General features: G+C 39.0%; 1 protein-coding gene across 1 annotated transcript in view; it reads right to left on the bottom strand.

Moving 5' to 3' along the window:
- MEIS2 (Meis homeobox 2) overlaps window positions 1-18461 on the bottom strand; it is a 172873-nt gene that overhangs the window by 5468 nt on the left and 148944 nt on the right. Inside the window, exon 10 of the mRNA XM_033515231.1 lies at window positions 979-1118. Coding sequence (XP_033371122.1) covers window positions 979-1118 — 140 coding nt within the window. The remainder of the gene's footprint in view (window positions 1-978; window positions 1119-18461) is intronic.

The raw sequence follows: 18461 nt of genomic DNA, 5'->3' as shown, positions 1-18461 counted from the left end.
CTGTTCCTCTCTAATTACACAAGGTTGTGAATCTGGCATTTGTGACATAGGGTATTTACGATGAAACTTAATAAAACTTATAAAACTACTCTCACCTACTCTAGAAAGAGTAGGGAAAATCTGGATGTGGCTTTTCCTATTTATGTGTACACTGTATTTGGCTTAATGTTTTGCATGATTAGTTGAGTTAGTGTTTTTCCCCTTTTTACCTGTTAATGAAAAAGAAATTTAATGCTACATGGGAAGAGTTTCCCAAAGGTTTAATAACCTTTTCAAAAACCTTTAAAGTGAAGCAGCAGGCGAAATCACCATCAAGTTAAAGCCCTTGTTAGTGACAACAGTCATCACCACATGGAGAACAGTTTTATCCCATAACCTCATGTTAGGAAACCACAACTCCCTAGTATGCTGAGGAAACGCATATTAGAAAGTGGAATGATTAAAATGGTACCAGTTGTTGTGTAAAGTGTTACATATTCTAAATGCTTTAATAGAAATGTAGAAAAGGTATTGTTATAAAAATCATATGTTTCACTGGGAGCATATCTGGTGCATTCTTATACAAATGTAATAATCTTTTAATATTTTCTGGCAGTATGGTACCATGTCACATTAGTAGCATATTGTGAATAGTCAAAGCAAATGAATGGATACAATGAGTTTTACAGCTCGCCTTCCAGAAGTAAAAGCAATGCATACACCAAGGAGTTGTGGGTAGCAAGAAAATGAGATTGTCCTGCTGATTGGATGCAGACAAGCAATGAGTAATTCAAGAGCTCACAGTCAAACAAACTGCTTGTGGCACTACTACTTGTACCCAATTACCAATTCAGAGAGAAAATAAAAAGCAGTTTCAGTAGAGTCAGGGTGGGAAATCTCCAATTAGCACCAATTAGCGAAGTTGCTTCCTACAGCGGAATTCTGGGGACATAAGAAAAAAATAATCTCCCAGAATGCCTGGTTGGAGCATTTATTTACCAGGTGATGGGACTCCTGAAGAATAACTTGATGAGGATTTGCGCCTGTGGGACTTGAATACAGATACTACTTGGAACTTGCCTGCTCGATTTGACTGGTCAATCATAGGCTGTACTATTCTTCTTCTGGCATTAATAAACCTGCAACAGAATACAAAGAATAGAAGTCCTTTCATCAGCTTGCTTCTCTGTTTTGAGAACACCTCTGCTTTAAAAGTGACAGGATTTTAGCGTGATGTGGAAATGTGTTTTGCTTCACGTTGCTTTTTAAAAGAGTATAATTTCACTTTAAGGGATTTTCCTCTAAGTGCTCAGAAATTGTAACCTGTAACTTGCTTATCTTACTAGCCATCTTAAAGCTGGATTTGCCAGAAGGCTTTGAACAAGTAAATGCGACCAAAAACTTGTGTTAAAAGACAATTGTTTCTTTAACTTCTTCTAAGTGGCTCAGATCCTGGTTAAAGTTCACAGGCTGGGAGACTTTCTTTTCCCCTTTCCATCTCAGGGATCCAGCTCTCCTTGCAGCTGGCCATAAATGAGGACCAGGCTTTGCCACTCCGTGCTTTCACAAGGTATCGTTAGGTCAGCAAAGCCATCAATTAGGCTGTCTGAAGTTTTATCACCAGCGCAGCAGCAATAAGTGCCGGCCCAGAAAGACTTCTGCTCTTCTACAACTCCTGCAGTTGGAGCCTGTAAAGGCGAGGGTCGTTTGGAGGTCAGTGCCAGCTGGGGGCCACCTCTGTGTCCAAGCGGGGACACCCCGTGAAAGGCGACCGCCCGCCTGCCCTCAGCTCAGGCACCTTTCAACTCGTTAGAAACCCCCAGTCACAGGTACATGTGGTTAATATTAGGCCCAAAATAACCTCTTTTTTTTTTTTTTTTTTTTTATCTCAAACTGGGGTGGTTGCCGAGGCTTTTGAGCACTGGTAAAGGCAGTTAGTTGGCTGCGGAGCCTGGATTTAATTTTCCTAGTAATCCAAAAATAAGTGCTTACATATTTCTTATTAGCTTAATGCTCAGCAATTCACATCAGCACAAGCTAAGCTAAATTAATTTCCCTAAAATAATTTCAAAACTTGCCTATTCACAAAATATCTTTGAAAACAGGGCAATTTTCTATCACTCGGGAGCCACGCTTGTTTTTGTCCCTTCTCTTTGTGTTTGAGAACACTTTGGAGCCTTCGTGCAGGTTTTGTGTGCTATTTCACAGCTCAGGCTTTCGCCTGGTGACCCTTAAGGAGTGCTAATGAAGTCGAATACTAGCGTTTAATCCTCTTCAGAAATACTAACATGCCCATCATCCAAAACAGCCTCCAATAATTGCCATTGGGCCCGATCCAACGCCTAGCAAAGTCTTTCAGTCAGTTAACTGAAAACTAAGTTCATCTGCTCATTTAGTAAATTGCTAGCCTTTATATAGCATCAACTCCGCAAGGCCTTTTGTCATGCTTCCCTCACTCCCTCCCACCCTCTGGTTAAATTCCTTCGCAGATAATAAAGGACGGTGGCACACCTTCGATTGCATCTTCTGTAATCACAGTGGTGGAAATTTCATTAGACAGATGCATAAATGCTACAAGTAACACTAAAGGAGTCTTTTGCATCTTTCTGTTTACATCCAAAAGACATTCTCTATTCTTTAGGAAAAGTATCATTCAGTTGTCAGAAATGTCATCCTGCCTCAAAATTAGTCATGACTTCAGGTATTAAAATAAAAACTCAGACACAGTCAATATATTTGTTTATTCCCTTCTGAGTGTGGCACAGTGTAGGCATCACTGCCAGTTCTGTGATTCTGAAGTGTGTTTCCGTCCTCAGAGACAAAGGTCCCCGATAGGACTTATTTGCTGAGTTACTTTCCAGTAATGTTGCTGTGCTGACCAAATGGAGCCTGACCTGAACCTCCTCCATCCAGCACGCCTTTTATCAGCTAAAGTTAAGGCCAATAGAGATTAACAGGAAAGCTTGATAAGACTGTTTTCTCTTCTCCTGTGAGCTTCTAATGGTGTATACAGATGGCAAGGTTTTAAAGAATGGAATGAACACTTATTTAGGCCTGTAAAAAAATCACAGAAACACCCCCCCACACACGCACACACTTTCCATCTTACTAACTCCTTTTCTTCAATCAGGCCACTCTTCAGGAAAACCAAATTGCTCTTTCGTTTTTTTTTTTTTTATTTAAACCCCAACCGCTTTTATTATTTACATCTGGTGGTCCCCTTATTTATGTCCCTCTCCACTTCCCTGCACACATATCCCTGCTCACAGGGCTGCGAAGCATTATGGGCCTTGGCTCTCAGCAGGAGAACTCCACACTGTCTTCAAACAAATAATTAAGGGGAAGGTTAAAGGTTCACCCAGAGGTCATATCTTTGGATACTCCTCAGAAAGTTTACATTAGTAAGAAATGGGTGCCCTCTGAAGTGTTCTTTCAATGGGCTTGCACAACAAGGCAGAGCATTAAGAAAATTCTACATCCTTAAGTGTTTCAGGTGACATCTGCTTTACCTCTGAGCACACAGATTGGGATACTGTGCTCCAGCCTCACATATTCGACAGTCTCCACAGACCAAGCCTTTGGGACAAGTGTTGAAAAGCCTATCTTGCCCAGCCATTCACTTCCTGAGCAGTGTGGCCTCATTTTATCCCACTGATGTGAATAAAGCCACTCTTCCACTGCAAACTACCTAAAGGCAATTCACCAGTTGTTTTGGAAATGGGAGTTCACACCCTAAAGTGAGTCCTCCATATTTGTTTTCCTACCAAAACAAACAAACAAACAAACACCCCCAAAAAACAACAACAAAAAAGACAATAAAAGCGATACAATTTGGCCAGCTAAAACTTTTGAAAAATAGCTCTTGGGTTTGATTTCTGATTTCATTATTTCTCCATTTTTCTTTTGCACATCTGCATAACAGCAGGTGCAAGCAATGTCCTCTAGACCAGCAACCCTTCCTCCAGAGAGAAGATACACTGATGTATACTTGGAAAGATATAGGAGAACAGGCTTTAGGCATCCAGGTAATTTTGAAATTCCATTTCTATGGCTCCTCTGAAAAATCTTGTTCATAAACGGCATCAGTTATACCCACCAGTGGGTATGTCTGACACATGAAGTTATTTATATTTTCAAGATTGCAGGTGCAAAATACATTTCAGGTGAAGCTAAAAATCGAATCCTAGCTTCACTAGCAGTAGCTACATCATGTAATGCATCAGCACAACTGGTAGACAAGGGCACAGAATGCAGTGTTTGTGCATTATTATTTATTCCTTATACTGCCCCATAAATATGCACGGTGCATAATAGAGGCGTAGGAAACAGAGTCCCTGCACTAGTCTTTACATTTTTTGAGGGCTGTTTTTGAATCCCTTGGAGAACCATATCCAGGGCCAAAGTAAAGCAACATCCAGCCTTTTGCACAGCACTTCAGTTTGTGTTGGAGAAACACTCTGATGTTATTTAGGCACAAATGTCTTCAAAAGGCATTAAGAGACAGGCGAAAAAAGAGAACACCAATGCCATTATTTTCAGCATTATTTGGAACCCTATAAAAGAAGAATTCACAGCTCTGCTCCTGACAATAATTGCTTACCTTGTTCATACCCTTCACCCAGAGGCCAAAGATTGAATGGCCTGAAAAGATGAGTAAAATCTATCAAAAAGACATGGACTTCTTTCTTACTCTGCTGTTAATAGTAATTCCTATTATTTGGATGATGGCAGCAGTTAGAGGACCCAATGAAGCTCAGTCTTACTCCACCCCATGCTTCACAAGCACACTGTCCAAGAGAACTCAGAGTCTGAACAGATTTCCAGGCAAAGCCTGGGGGAGAGGAGAGACGCCTTCTCCCTGTTTGAGGAGGGGAACAGAGACAGAAGGAGATTAAGTGACAAGGCCAAAGTCATACAAGAGATCTTTGGCAGAGCCACACACCCAACATAGATTTCCTCAGTCCTCTTTCAGCGCTCCTACAATCTGCTATCCATATGCTATCTTTCCTTTGTTCCCCCAGCTTAACAGTCAGGCACACTGGCAGGGGACTGCAAAGAGAGCTCACATTGCCACTGTTTGTGCCTTACCTGCTGTGTAGATAAAGAGGGGTCATCAGCCTGCAGGGCTGTGAGGCAATACCTCCACAAACTCTACATTCATATGGTACTTGGTCCTCATTCCAGAATGATAAATGAGGTGTGTAATGTTGAGAAATACATGTCATTGACATAGCAGGCTCAATAAAAAACTCACTCCCAGCATTTTGCAAATGACAGATTACCAACCTTGCTAATTCAAACAATAGCCATTTGAATCGAAAGGTTTTTTTCATCTTGTATTTTTTCTTTAATTGCTAGCTAAAGCAGCCACATCTGTTTCCTCCAGCCAGTCTTTCTCACACTTTCTGGTTACTTTTGCGGGACAGTTTATGAAAGCACAAATGAACAAGACCTGGCTCAAAATACACAACAATATTAGCTTTTAAAGGAAGTGATTTCACTTTTATCTGTTTACAGCAAAACCGAGTAAAGCAGTAAAGGTGCACTAGTGAATATGCAATATAGTCTGGTGAATTGGTAGCACTAGTCCTAATTGGTTCCTACCACTGATAATTAGCATGACAATATAATCTAAATATATGCATTTAATCACATCTCTTCAAATAGAGACTTGGTTTTCTTTGTCCAAAATAAATATGCATTCTTTACTTTATAGGAAGTCCTGTAATTAATCTTCTTTATATATTTATCAAATTTTATCTCAAGTCATATCAAATGATGTTAAACTACAATTTGCATAATACGTTTTATTCTTATAATAAACTAACGTTCTGATAAAATCATAGAGACATATTTCTGCAAAGTTCAGAGAATAAATAGCAAATAATGATCGTTTAACCTGCTTCTTCAAATCTAGCACACTCAAAAATATTTTTGTTGTTGTTTCCACTGTTTTTTTATATATACTGTACCTATATTTTGAAATAGCATGAACACACCATAACTGTATTAGTTATAATAATAAGATTAGTTATTGAAATGAACTGTTAGTGACTGTACTGATTGGCAATCACAATTAGAAATATCTCCAGCTTTACTTTACAGCTATCATAGAAAATTCACTTTAAGTATGTAAGGTCACAACAGGTCTTGTTTCAGGAGGATGAAGTACATGAATGCTTAGGAAACTAACTCATTCCCAACTGGAGGCCTAATCTGAACTCAAGCAGAGAGTGATATTTAACTCCCATCACTTGTCTTTATGTCTAATATCTTCTCTGCAATGAACTGGTGCCAAATGGAACCCCAGCAGCATAGACTGCTCCCCATGAGAAACTGAGGAACAACATGGAGCCACCACGAACAATGCAAAACTTCAGTGTCGGTCTTCAATCTGGATTTCCACTTAAAATATCCATCCCAGAAAACGAGGTGCTAAAATATTGAATTTATTTAACAAACCAGCCACTGCATAAATTGGTTCTCAATTCTTTATGTGAAAACCAGAGAAATAAACAAATTTGTGAGATGAATTCACAATAAGTTCTTTAAAAGGATTAATGACAAGGAATGTTCTGACTCAGTTTTAGCCCAAGACACTTCTACTCTTGGACTTGAAAAGGACAGAAGTACTGAATGAACATTGTCACAGACTTAGTCACAGAAATAATAAAAATAAAAGTAATGACCATAGCAACACTAATTTGGTGTTAGAATTGTTTGCTGTCATCTTAATAAAAAAATTAATTTTTAAAAATTTTTAGGTGCCCAGGAAAACAGTTTTGCAAGATTTTTCAAAAACCCGCCAAATAGATGAGAAGCGCAACTCTTATTAAACCCACATAAATGAGAGGTGAGCTTGAAGAATAAATGGGGTCTAAGCACCTGTTTCAATGTTTTTGCTGAGTAAGAGTCTAAGAATGCATTCTAAAAAGTAATCCAAATGTTTTCACCTTGGATGGGGAAATAAATCCTTGCCTAAATGATATTTCAGTATTTGGACTATGAACATGTCATTAGCTCAAGTGCATATGCTACACTGATCCCTTGTTGCCCAAGAATGTCCTAATTTTGCAGGGAAAATAACCAATGAAAGAGTCACAAAATACATCTTCCTGAGTAACCTAGAAAATTACTTCTTTCCCAAGCAGAAAAAAAATAGATTTAAAGTCGTGAGCTGCTCAGAGCAGTCTGAAATAATGCATTAAAAAAGACTAATTTGCAGAAACACTTTTATCAATATCCACCCCCCTGCCTTTACAGCAGTCTTTGTCTATCACCTAAACTTTTATCTGAGCAAGTAAAATCTATTTATCTTAGTTTATTTAACTTCTTCCTCCACTATGTATTCTAAACTGACAGAATTAGGTTTATGCGTCCTTCAGTATGTGTATGTACAAAAATAGTTGAAAAAGCCCTTGTTTATGCTTCACTGAATCTACGCCACACCTGGTTACCAACTCATATTTTCAGCATTCCTTATAGGAAATTTTAAAAAGCTGAGTTAGTCACCTGGAAATGAGCCACCTAAACAAGGCTTCCCTAAGTCATGAATATTGAGAAATGGAGTCAGTTATGCGATTGCTTTTGAGAGGAAGCGGTAGGGACAGGCCGGTTTACTTACTCCCTGGCAAAGCTTCACCTAGTTTTGGACAGCTTTTGTTAGAGGAGGGGGGTTCAGGGCTTCTTACGCGACTTTATAAAGCTTATTCAGACATCTCACATCTGTCAAAGATGTGAGTCAAAGCACTTAAGTCCCATCCACGTTTGGTGAAGACTCCAGAAGATGACAGAGAACAACTTAGTTGAGTGCCTGAGGCTGCCTGAGGTAGGTGCGAACCATCCCAAAGACTTCTGCCGCATCTTCTATGTTTATGTTGGACCTCCTAAAAATACCTCGTGCCATTTGGAGCTGCCAATTGTTGGAAATCATGATTTTGCTCGTCCTGTAACTGTGAGACTGTCCTAAAAAAATCAGAAATTTAAACAGCGCTCTCCCCAGTGTTTACTTTGCGAGTTTTTCAGTCATTGCACCACATTTTAAAAACAGCCACAAAATCTAGAAACTTACTTGACAAGATTCTCACATAACCATTGTCTCCTGGAGCTGGGACCTCGAGTTAACATGAAATAACTTGAGCCTTGTGATAAAATCATGAGAACTGGCAAGACGGGCATCTATTCACCTCAGAGGAAAATCTGCCTCGTTAAACGTGTAACTCTGGGTTACCAGACTACTCTGGGAGCGCGGAGAAAGGATTTGGCTCTGCCGAGGAAAGCCCTGGTGGCTGTCAGGAGAGCACCTGCGCTGCAGCACAGACCGGGGGAACCGCGCTGCCTCGCCCGGGCCAGGGGGCTGTGCCCGGCAGGGCAGGAAAGGCCGGGGCCGCAGCCGGAGCTCCCCACGAACCCGCAGCAGCGCCGGCCCGCGGCCCTCACAGCCCCGCGCCAAGGCCCCATCCAGCCCTTCCACGGGGGCGGCAGCAGCAGCGCCGGCCGGCCGAGAGCCACCGGTCCCGGCCGCGGAACTGGGCCGGCCTCGAGGTCCAGCCTGGGTGGCCCCAGGGGAGGCCTCCCGCTGTGCAGCAGGGCGCCATGAGGTGGGGCCAGAGCACCGCCGCCGGGCCGGGGGTGCCGCTGCCCCCGCGGAGGCACGGCCCGGCCCGGCCGCGCTCGGTGCCAGCCCCGGCGCGGCGCGGAGCGGCCACCACACGCACTGCCGCGGGTGGGCACAGCTTCCCTCACGAACCCCCGGCAAACCTCAGCCTAACTGGGAAAGTATCGTCCCTTAGTGCCCCTTGGCTCCTGGTGGGAAACAAGCTCCCTTTGGTGCACGCCACCTGAAACCACAGAGCACACGCCGGAGGAGGAGGCTGTTCCTCTTTTGACAGCCCCATCAGGTTGCTCATATATGTTTTTTTACCACGCACCGTAAAAGTGATCTTTTAAAGGTACTTGAAAGGAAGGGAGGAGACAAACAGACATACTTCCTTAGCTATTCATATCTTACAGATAAAATGTAAAGTCAATAGACACAAGGCATACCATTTAACCTCATCCTGCACTTGATTTATTGCAGATGGGAATCAACTAGAAACTGAATCACTTTGAAATTTTTACTACTGACATTAAAATTCCATGTTTGTATACATACCTCTTGTGGAGATGCTAAATACAATTTTAGCTAATTTGGCATGCACTTTGATTTGCTAGCTCTTAGAAATTCATGTTAAAGGTAGACAACAAATCTCCTCTAAAATCTTAAGTAACTCATGCATTTAAAGATGTGTTAATTTGTCATCTTAAACTCCTAGGAAAAGATTTTCAAAATTAATTAGGGTCCAACAGTCTTGCAAACGCAGAAGGACCTCATTTTAGGTAACTTTAAAGAAACCCAGAGTGTAGTTCTTGAATGACATCACACTCAAGTATTTTACACCTCTTTGTAACTTACCAATATTTACATACTAATTTTTTTAGCAATTCAAAATGGATAGAAAAGGAGAGTTGTCAACAAATTTAACATCTGTTTAACTTCCCTGATCAAATAAGATTAAGGCACTAATTCTCCCTTTTACGTTTCAGTGGAAACTACCTAAGTAGCAACTTGCCAAAAATGCATAAAGGTGTTTAGCAATTATGTAGTGGGTATGTTTGAAGAGATCAAGGTGCGCTCACATGTCCCGTGCTATGGGTATCTCTGATTAGCTTGTCATCTACTCTGAAGAAGATGTAGCCCAACTCTCCTATACTATGTAACAGGCCAGCTGTTAGCTGTCTGTCAAGCACCTAAAGTGGACAAGTAGTCCAGGAGCAAAAATGTCACTCCTTTGATCTGGCAAGGAGCAGCTGCTGATTTATAGAGTAGGACTTTGTTCTTCCGTTCCATTTTACTTTCTTTCCTAAGGCAGAACCACAAAATCCAGCAGAAAAAAAAAAAGTGCCATTCTCTGCAACATCAACAAGCTCTGACAACTGCAACAGGGTTTTTCTTGGCCCTAACAAAGCTCTCAGGCATCTCCTTTGACGCTCACCTTTTTTTTTTTCCTTCTTCTTTTTGCAATGCGGTAGTTATTGTTTAATTCAGCTTCTGTAAATGGAATGGACTGTGGCCAGCAAGCCTGGGGCATAAACACACCTGTATGAAAGAAGCCTTATTGTAGCAACCATCTACAACCAACCTGCACATGCACTACCAGTTTGTGAGTTCAGAAGGAATGTTCCATTTTCCCTAACAGTAAATTTTGCCTTAAGATAACTATTTTTTGTACCCACTGTCCTGTCTTGACCACTAAGCTTGTACACTTTTTCATTGTTATTAAAATCTGAAGGAAAAAAAAAAAGGGTATTTTTCTACCTGCCAGCCAGGGAATGTCAAGAAATTGGATCCAAAGAGCCCACTTTAAAAAAAACACAGCCAAAATATATTTATAGAAACACACTGCTGAAAGTTTGAAAACTACGATCCTGAAGATGTCTGTTCTATTTCAGACCTAGTGGTGCAGTTGCAAGAACCTCCAGCTTACACTGCTGCAGGTTCTCCTCAAAAAAACATTTGGCAAAACAAGAACAAAGTAAGAAATCACATTTGATGCAGCCAACCAGACTGCAGCACTGCCAGCCCAGAGTCAATGCTCCATTCACTCCCTTAGAAAGTGCTCAGCAGATTCCATGTGGTGATCTGTTACTACACAGGCTGTTGAAGTCCTGTCTCGCCCATTGGTATAGCAAGAGAGTTTTCCTTTATTTCCCTTATGATGTTTTCAAGCTTACTAGCTAAAAACCCAAACCTACAGGGCACAATAAAAGGCTGCAGTGTAACGCTGCTGAAGAGGAGAGAAGCTGTGTGTTTGACCCTGGTTTGTGTCCACACACATGCTGTGTTCACTTTTCTTTATACTGTAACTTTAAAAACAGACAAAAAAGGATTACAAGAACAAAGATGGGAAGAGGTGAGGGTGGTGGGGGCGACATCATGACTACAAGATCTTTTGCATATATGTTAGCTTGTGGAAATAAATAAGAACTATTACAGCCAGAGCCCTAAGGGAGGCAGGAAAATGATGATGTACAGGATAGTATAAAATGATATATTAAAAACTGTGCTGTCAGTGGAACAATAGAATATTAAGCAAAAGTCCATAATAATTGGCAGATATTTAGCTGTAGACATCTTTCTTTGGTTGGTGGGTACTAAAGTATACGTGAGAGGAAAGAGAACTAGTTAGGCAATTAGAAGTAATGGGCATAAATAATACACTATGTATAAATACATCTCCCCCTTTCCCAAGTTATAGCTCTTATCTGGATACACCTAATAACCTCTCAATAAGTCATACCTACATGCTGACATCCCTTTTGCTTTGCTCTCAGCATTGTCTGGGTACTGGAGATTCTGCTTATGTAAATCTCTTTCTGTAGATGCAGATGTTAAATGTTTTCTCTTTAATTTTTGCCATACTAGTGGCAAAACTTCAGCAAACCAGAGGGTCTAATGTCTTAGTAGTTAAAGATGTGTCGACACCACACAGCATGAGACTGCAGCCTGCCATGTTATGGAATATATGCTTCTCAGTGATGAGCTGGTAGCAGAACAAATGTGGGACAATTATATTAAGTATGCCAAGATGAAGAGGTAAATACACAGGTCTTCCCAATGTCAGACTGGTGAAACTTTTGCTATCTCTCATCCCATCTTGTGTTCTTTGTATTTCACATGAATCAGAGAGAAATGTTCTAAAAAGATTTTTGAGAGTTTCTGACATATGAGCATGTTTCATGGATGCTTGTATTTTAGTTGAAAGCCAAACTGGTTTGGGATGGAAAAACTGAGAACCATTTCCTCAGCCGATCACTCTGGGTCCCAGGCTCTCATATTTCCTGACCTTCATCTCTCCAGGGCTCAGTCTTGCTCCCTAGCCCACCTTGCTGGCTCCCCAGAGATAATTGCAAAGAACAGCTGGCAAGTCAGTGATAAAGCTTGCTGGTGTTTTGCAAGGGTCTTAGATGGCCAGATATGCTGTGATTAAGGACATATATATATATAAATATTACACCATTTCTTGTCTCTCTTCTTTTTTGAAAAAGCTTCTGTCTTCTGAACAAGCAAGGACTGAAATCTTGAATGTTTGCTCTTTCTAAAACATTTGAAAGGCTGGGTTCTCCTGATTTCAGTACTAAGTTGGCTTATGGGCAGAGCAGAGCATTGAAGAAGCCTGTGCTCAAGTGCACAAGGTTTCAGTTGTTGGCTTTCCCAGCTAAAGAGAGGCCTTCTTCTAATTCTTTCCTCTGTTAAAGGATGGGTAGCAGAAGATTTTTTTTTTTAATGCAGTCATTAGCACTTAAATAGCTCATGTGAAAATTAAATCCTACCACAGAAAGAAACTTCGAAACATATTTCTTCAGTCAAAACTGGCTAGTTCTGTAATGTGTTCCACTATCCCACATTTTGCATACAATTGAGATATTTGTCATGAAATGAAACACAATCTATATAACCTATCTAATATTTACCTTTCTTTATGAGAGCAGTTTGGAAACTGTGTGTGATCTTACATAATTTTAATAACTGGTTGCTGATGGATTTTAATATTAGCTCTGACTGCTCTCACTGATAGGATGTTGAGGCTTAATTTTCAGAATTTCACTAATTGTTCCTAGGCTGTGTAGGGGTAAAGGCATCTTAGAATGTGTGTATAAACCTGCATTTGAGCACACAAAACTGGTAATTGCAGGGACATATCCAACAATGCATAATTTCATCCTGGTCTAGTAAAGCACTCAGATGTAGAAGGCAAATTTTCAAAACAATCAAGTTCTGTTATCAAAATCATCATAGACTCTGTAAAACTAATTCCAAATGTTCATTGAATTTCTGACTTAAAAGATAATACTACCAAATGGGTGTTGACATTAGTGCCTAAATTATAGGCAATCTGCTCTCAAGGAATTTTCTGTCTCTGGTTAGATGCTCCAGGAATCACCAGAAGGTGGACTTAGATACCTAACTACATTTTTTTAGTTAAAAAAAAAAAAAAGCCATCACTTAACACTGAAAATGCCTACATTGTTTAGGCATGTAGATTTTTACTTTTTAAGATCCCATCCCACCTTAATTTTCACTGCTTTGTATTTGTGTTTCCTAACAGTCAGTTACTTCCTGCAGTAACTGCGCTCTGTCTCCAAGTTAAGACATTTATGTCCAATCAGAATTCTTATGGATCCTTTTAGACAGACAGACATCTTAGGACAGGCCTGTTCGTCCTTATAATAACAGAGATAAATATCTCTCCTTTTTAGCTGACACCATAATTATTTGGCCGTTTATCTGAAAAGAAGGAGATCAAGTTTTACCTCCCTATCCTGCTTGATTTGGAACACAGACATGAGCATGGGTCCATCACATTCTAAAGGAGTATCTGAATCACCCACAGAGTCAGTACAATAAACAAAGCTCTTTCAGTTCATGTTCTGAAGATGTTCCACCCAAATTAAGCAATTTTACAGCCATAATTAACCACCACTTCACTTTCACACATCTGAAGTTGGAACCTTAACCAAGAGGCTGTTACAGTCAAGCCCATGTTCTTAATTAATTTTGTTCTAGTGACTAGTTGTTACATACACAAAAGAACTGGAAATCAGGAGAACAAGAAGGGCATGATAGTGAAGAAGAGTAAAGATGGAGCATTATGTTCAATAGCCCATTGATTGAGAAACTCAACTCAATTGGAACAGTTAAGACATTGATTTAAATCAAGATGAAGAGAAGACCTGCAAACATATATTCTATTTAACAAGTGAATTTTCTAGCCAATGAGCCATTGAGGATAGCTCTACCCCATTTGACTCTTTTGTGTAAAGCTTGGTATGGCTGATGTACAAGAACTTTGGCTGAGTTTGGCCCTTGAGGAAGTTTGGTCCTTGAGGGAAGGCTGATTTTGTGTTGAAAGATGTGTTGCTGTGGAACAGGTTACTGTCTATTTTCATTGTATATGTATTTATGGTCCTACTCTGTCCTGGAGGTCCTGTATACAATAACCATAGACAAAGCAATATCTCACTTTATGATACTGCTAGGGTTACAGTTCCAAATTTCTCAATTGTAACTTTTTCTAAGCAGTTTTGTGCATGCTCACCAGTGGGAAAAAGTATTTTTTGTGGACTAAAAGTTCTTAAGCTTCTTGGGGCTAGATAGCAACTAGATGATGGTGGAAAATTCAGAAGCTGCAAAAGCTAAAAATTAATTTAAACTAAAGATTCCAGGGTTTGTGCTTGACACTCATATGCAATTCAAATATGATACATATCTAACAGATACATATATAATAATGAGAAAATATTTTATAAAATATGCTACACAGATCTTTTATTGTGGCTTAATTAGTTCATAAGCCAATATTATAATATCACTTTCCTAAGAAGTTCAAGCCAAGTTTCACAGTATCTTTAACCAAACCTTAAAAGAAACACAAGATTTAAGGTCAATAGAAATCCAAAACAATCAAACAAAAAAAAATAAACAGTGAAAAGAGGAAAAAATGCACCAAATTCTCAGGCAGCATCTTCAAACCAAGTAATTCAGCAGTGTACTTTTGTGCATAAGAATTTAAAAATTAATTTAATAAGAAATTAGCCATAAATGGAACAAAAGCAATAATCTTTATTTGAATTCATTGTCCAAACTGAAGAAAACTTACAAACTACAAATGCAGACACCTATTCAGATTGACTAGTAAAGGAGAATTAAGTTTCCATTTCCTTTTCTTGGTTCTTCTCCAGTCTTTCCAGTGTGACTATATTACCATCCACAAAAATGTTAGCATTATTGTAATCATGAAAGCTATGCTTTATATCTTTATAAATCATCTGAAGTTTAGCAGACCCTTGTAATGCCACATATGTTTTAATTCTAGTAAATTCTAGCCTAAGACAGCATAGCCTGTGGTATCTCACCTGAGCTCTCTCTCTCACAGATGTTTCAGGAAGTGCATTAGCTCTATGAGTCAGTGAAATAAATAAAAACAAATATAGTGGTCAATAGGAAAAGAAAAATTTAGCACTTTAAAAGGGGTTTTGACAAAAGCCCAAGTTGAAAAATCCAGCTGTATTTTATGTATGTCTCTTAACCACCAATCAGTTTTGCTGAGATGAGTGGTCCAGTTAGCTGCCCACTTTTTTGCCCAATTTTTGGTGCCTGATAACATGTGTTTCCAGTAAAAAGAAAAAAAAAAATCTAGAGGACCTGTATTCCTTTAATTCAAGAAACTAGGGTCTTGAATTAAAAAGAACAAATATGAAAACATCATAATGTGAAATTCCACAAATTTTACCGTTCCATGTACCTGATTGCTAGGACAAATCTGATGCAAAGATGTGCAGCTAATATGGGTACCTACACTTCATTTTCAAGTGTAGTAAAAACAGATAAAAATTGGAAAGAAAAAAAATCTCTTTGGACATGTTTTGCATCCAGACCAAAAACCCCCCATTTAATCCAAATTTATTTCAAGTGCTACCAAGATCATGCTCTGTTTTTTTCCAATATAGCACAGACCTATAATAACTGCTTAAGCATGCCATACAGTATTAATCTTCCTCATGAACGCTGTCCCAAACCAGTTTCCATGGAGAGAAATTAAGAGGTATGTACAGGCAAAGGAGAAAATATATGGCTAGCCAATGATACAGAAAGGCTCTTTAGATACAGAAAGGCTCTTTAGATGAGAGCTATGGTAGAAAGGAAGTATTTTTCAACTGAGATTGCTGAACTGAGGGGAGGACAGAGAGAGAGACAAAGTGAGAAGAGAGGAGAATAGGGGGTAAATAAAGAGAGATCTATGTTGAATTAAGTTTCAACATTTTTTAAAGAACACTATTTTGAAAGTGATCCAGAAAAGGAGGTTGCAGAAGTGCCTAAAGTAGGAGGTGATTTTTTTTTTTTTTTATATGTGTGTGTGAAGCACCAGCACTTGGCACATTAAGGGGGGATGAAGAATTGGGACTTAGAGTCCTGGGAGAAGGGGACTACAATTGTCAAGGTGGGAAGAGATGAAGGCAAAAGCAAAAGAGACATATTGTTGAAGTGGAAATAAGAAGAGGGGTGGACACTGGAGGTATGCAAAAAAGAACACTAGGTACACTAGGAAACACATATAGGGTTTGGGACAGTGGTAATAAATCTGTGAAGGAATATCGAGAAGTAAAGCTCATAATTAAGAATGTCTGATAGAGTAATGTTACTCGGGGTTCACTGTCAATGTTTCTTGCCAGGTTATAAACCCATATGTATAAAATGATACTAAAACATGAACTTCATTTAGATAACACTCTGTTTTGTTAAGTTTGTTAGCCAAGCAATCTGCAGCAGCTGTACCTGTGGCTTGTTCTGTCTCATCAGTAATTTTAACTCTAATAGTCATTAGTGTGAAGCTTTCCATGGTATTTTAAAGTGATACTTTCCTCCCAGTTCTTGAGTTCTGTTTTGTTTGAACAGACTATGTACCCTTTAATATCTAAATAATTTTCCCTGAGAATCATCACAACACAGCTACACCTTGGAAGAGAAGATGTGAATATGGTTCTGATAAACCTCTGCAATATTTGTTAAAAAATCCCAAAAAAACCCCACAAACCCAAAATGTAGCTTTGAACAGTTTATGATTATCTATAATCAGTATCCTTCTCCATTATATAATCCAAAGAACCAAGTTCTGAAACAGTGTACACCTCTGTGAGAGGATGTACATCACAGATGCCATCAGTTGTTTAATCCTCTCTGTTTGCAGAGCATGAAGTAGGCAATAGCTTATGACTGCTTTAAACAGTGCCTGCCTACCCTATGACTTTTGAAAAGATCTCAGGATAAAGTTGGCATGATAAGGAGCTTGATTTCTCTAAGCAACAGTTATTCAGACTGATGTCACCTATTCATTTACTGGAGACCATACAAAAAATATAAAAATAAGAAAAAAGACTTGACAGATGGACTTAAGTCTGAAAGGGCATCTACACTATCATTACCACTATGTGCATAAAACCTGAGCTTGATGTTGGCCTACTTAAAATTACTATTTTTCTATGAAGGGTTGGCAAAGTAATTTATAAAGTGATGGGGTAAAAGTAAGAGAAGTCCCATTAAAGGTTTTCCTTTTCTTTAACTGAGAGTGAACAGAGTAGAACTGTTTGAGTTTGAACCACTTATTACCTTTGTACATTTGTCTTTCTAAACTTCTATTAACTGATTAGATTTCCCTTAGAAGTAATTGTTCATTGATAGATAATTGTATCATTGTGGCTTCTTATTGGGGAAAAGTATTACATCCACACACTTAAGATAGATAAAACCAGATGGATGTATCTGCCTGTCCATCAATCTCTGTACTCAAGAAGCCTTTGGGTATTTTTAGAGAATTTAAATCAGTTGCAAACAAAAGGGGCATTCTAAAGAAGGAAAATACACTTAATTAACAAGGTGTCAAAATTATTTTATTGTCAACATCCACTATATCTGTGACACGGTGATGTTGTGTAACTTGAATACTAGTTCTCAGAACCATAATGACTAGCTATTAGAAAAAGCAGGGACTTATTATTAGTATCCCCACAGAGTTATCTTCTAAATTATTTATACTTGCAACACTTTCACATAATGGCAGTTTTAAATTCAAGCAAACAAAGCAAACCACACAATAAAGAGAGGGGAAGAGAATTGTACAGAAACCTTTTCTGAATATATGTAGTTAGAAAGGCGAGTCAAACAAACTAATCAGATTTCGTTTCCTACTCAAATTCTCATGAGATTTGCAATAGACAGCATCAAAGCTTTCTGGGGTTGTGTCACCTTGATAAAGGATTGAACAGCACTGTGTCTGTTTTACGTCTCACATCTAAAATGTAAAGGAATGTAACTTTATTTGTCTGGTGCAAGTTTGCTTATTGTCTTTGAAATTCCACAGCAGACCCTCCACAAAAAGCTTAGCTATCAGAAGGGTGCAAATAACACCAGAGCCCTGTGTTCTCTTATGTTCATCCCCTAGGTTATGGTGCTAGGTTTGCATAGGAGTTGGGGGGAGCAGCAGGGAAGGATTGTTGGTTTTATATAAACTTTATATTGTGAATTACTGATTCTGCTTTCCACACATGCTTTACTAATGATTAACACTTCAGGGGTCAATGATTTTCAGAAAAATTGAGGTGGGATGCCTTTTTTTTTAAAAAAAAAACCCTTCAGCCAAACTCGTCTGCTCAGTGCAGAGATAATTTGAGTTAAATTGAAGAGAAAATAGCTCAGACTGAAGACTCTAATGGTCTCCTTCTGATCTTAAACTGTTTGCATTTATGAACATATAAAGATCATCCTGTCCAGTTTCCATTAACTAGCCTATGAAGTTTTGTCTTAACCATCAAAATAAATTCCAGCTGAAATCACTTTCTTATTAGATTATTGAGCAGTTAAATTTGGTTACTTCAAAAACAAGTAT

This window comes from Parus major, chromosome 5, assembly GCF_001522545.3.
Source record: "Parus major isolate Abel chromosome 5, Parus_major1.1, whole genome shotgun sequence".
In the NCBI taxonomy this organism is placed as follows: Eukaryota; Metazoa; Chordata; class Aves; order Passeriformes; family Paridae; genus Parus; species Parus major.
Note: the sequence above shows the minus strand (reverse complement) of the source record. Positions and strands in the feature narration are given on the sequence as shown.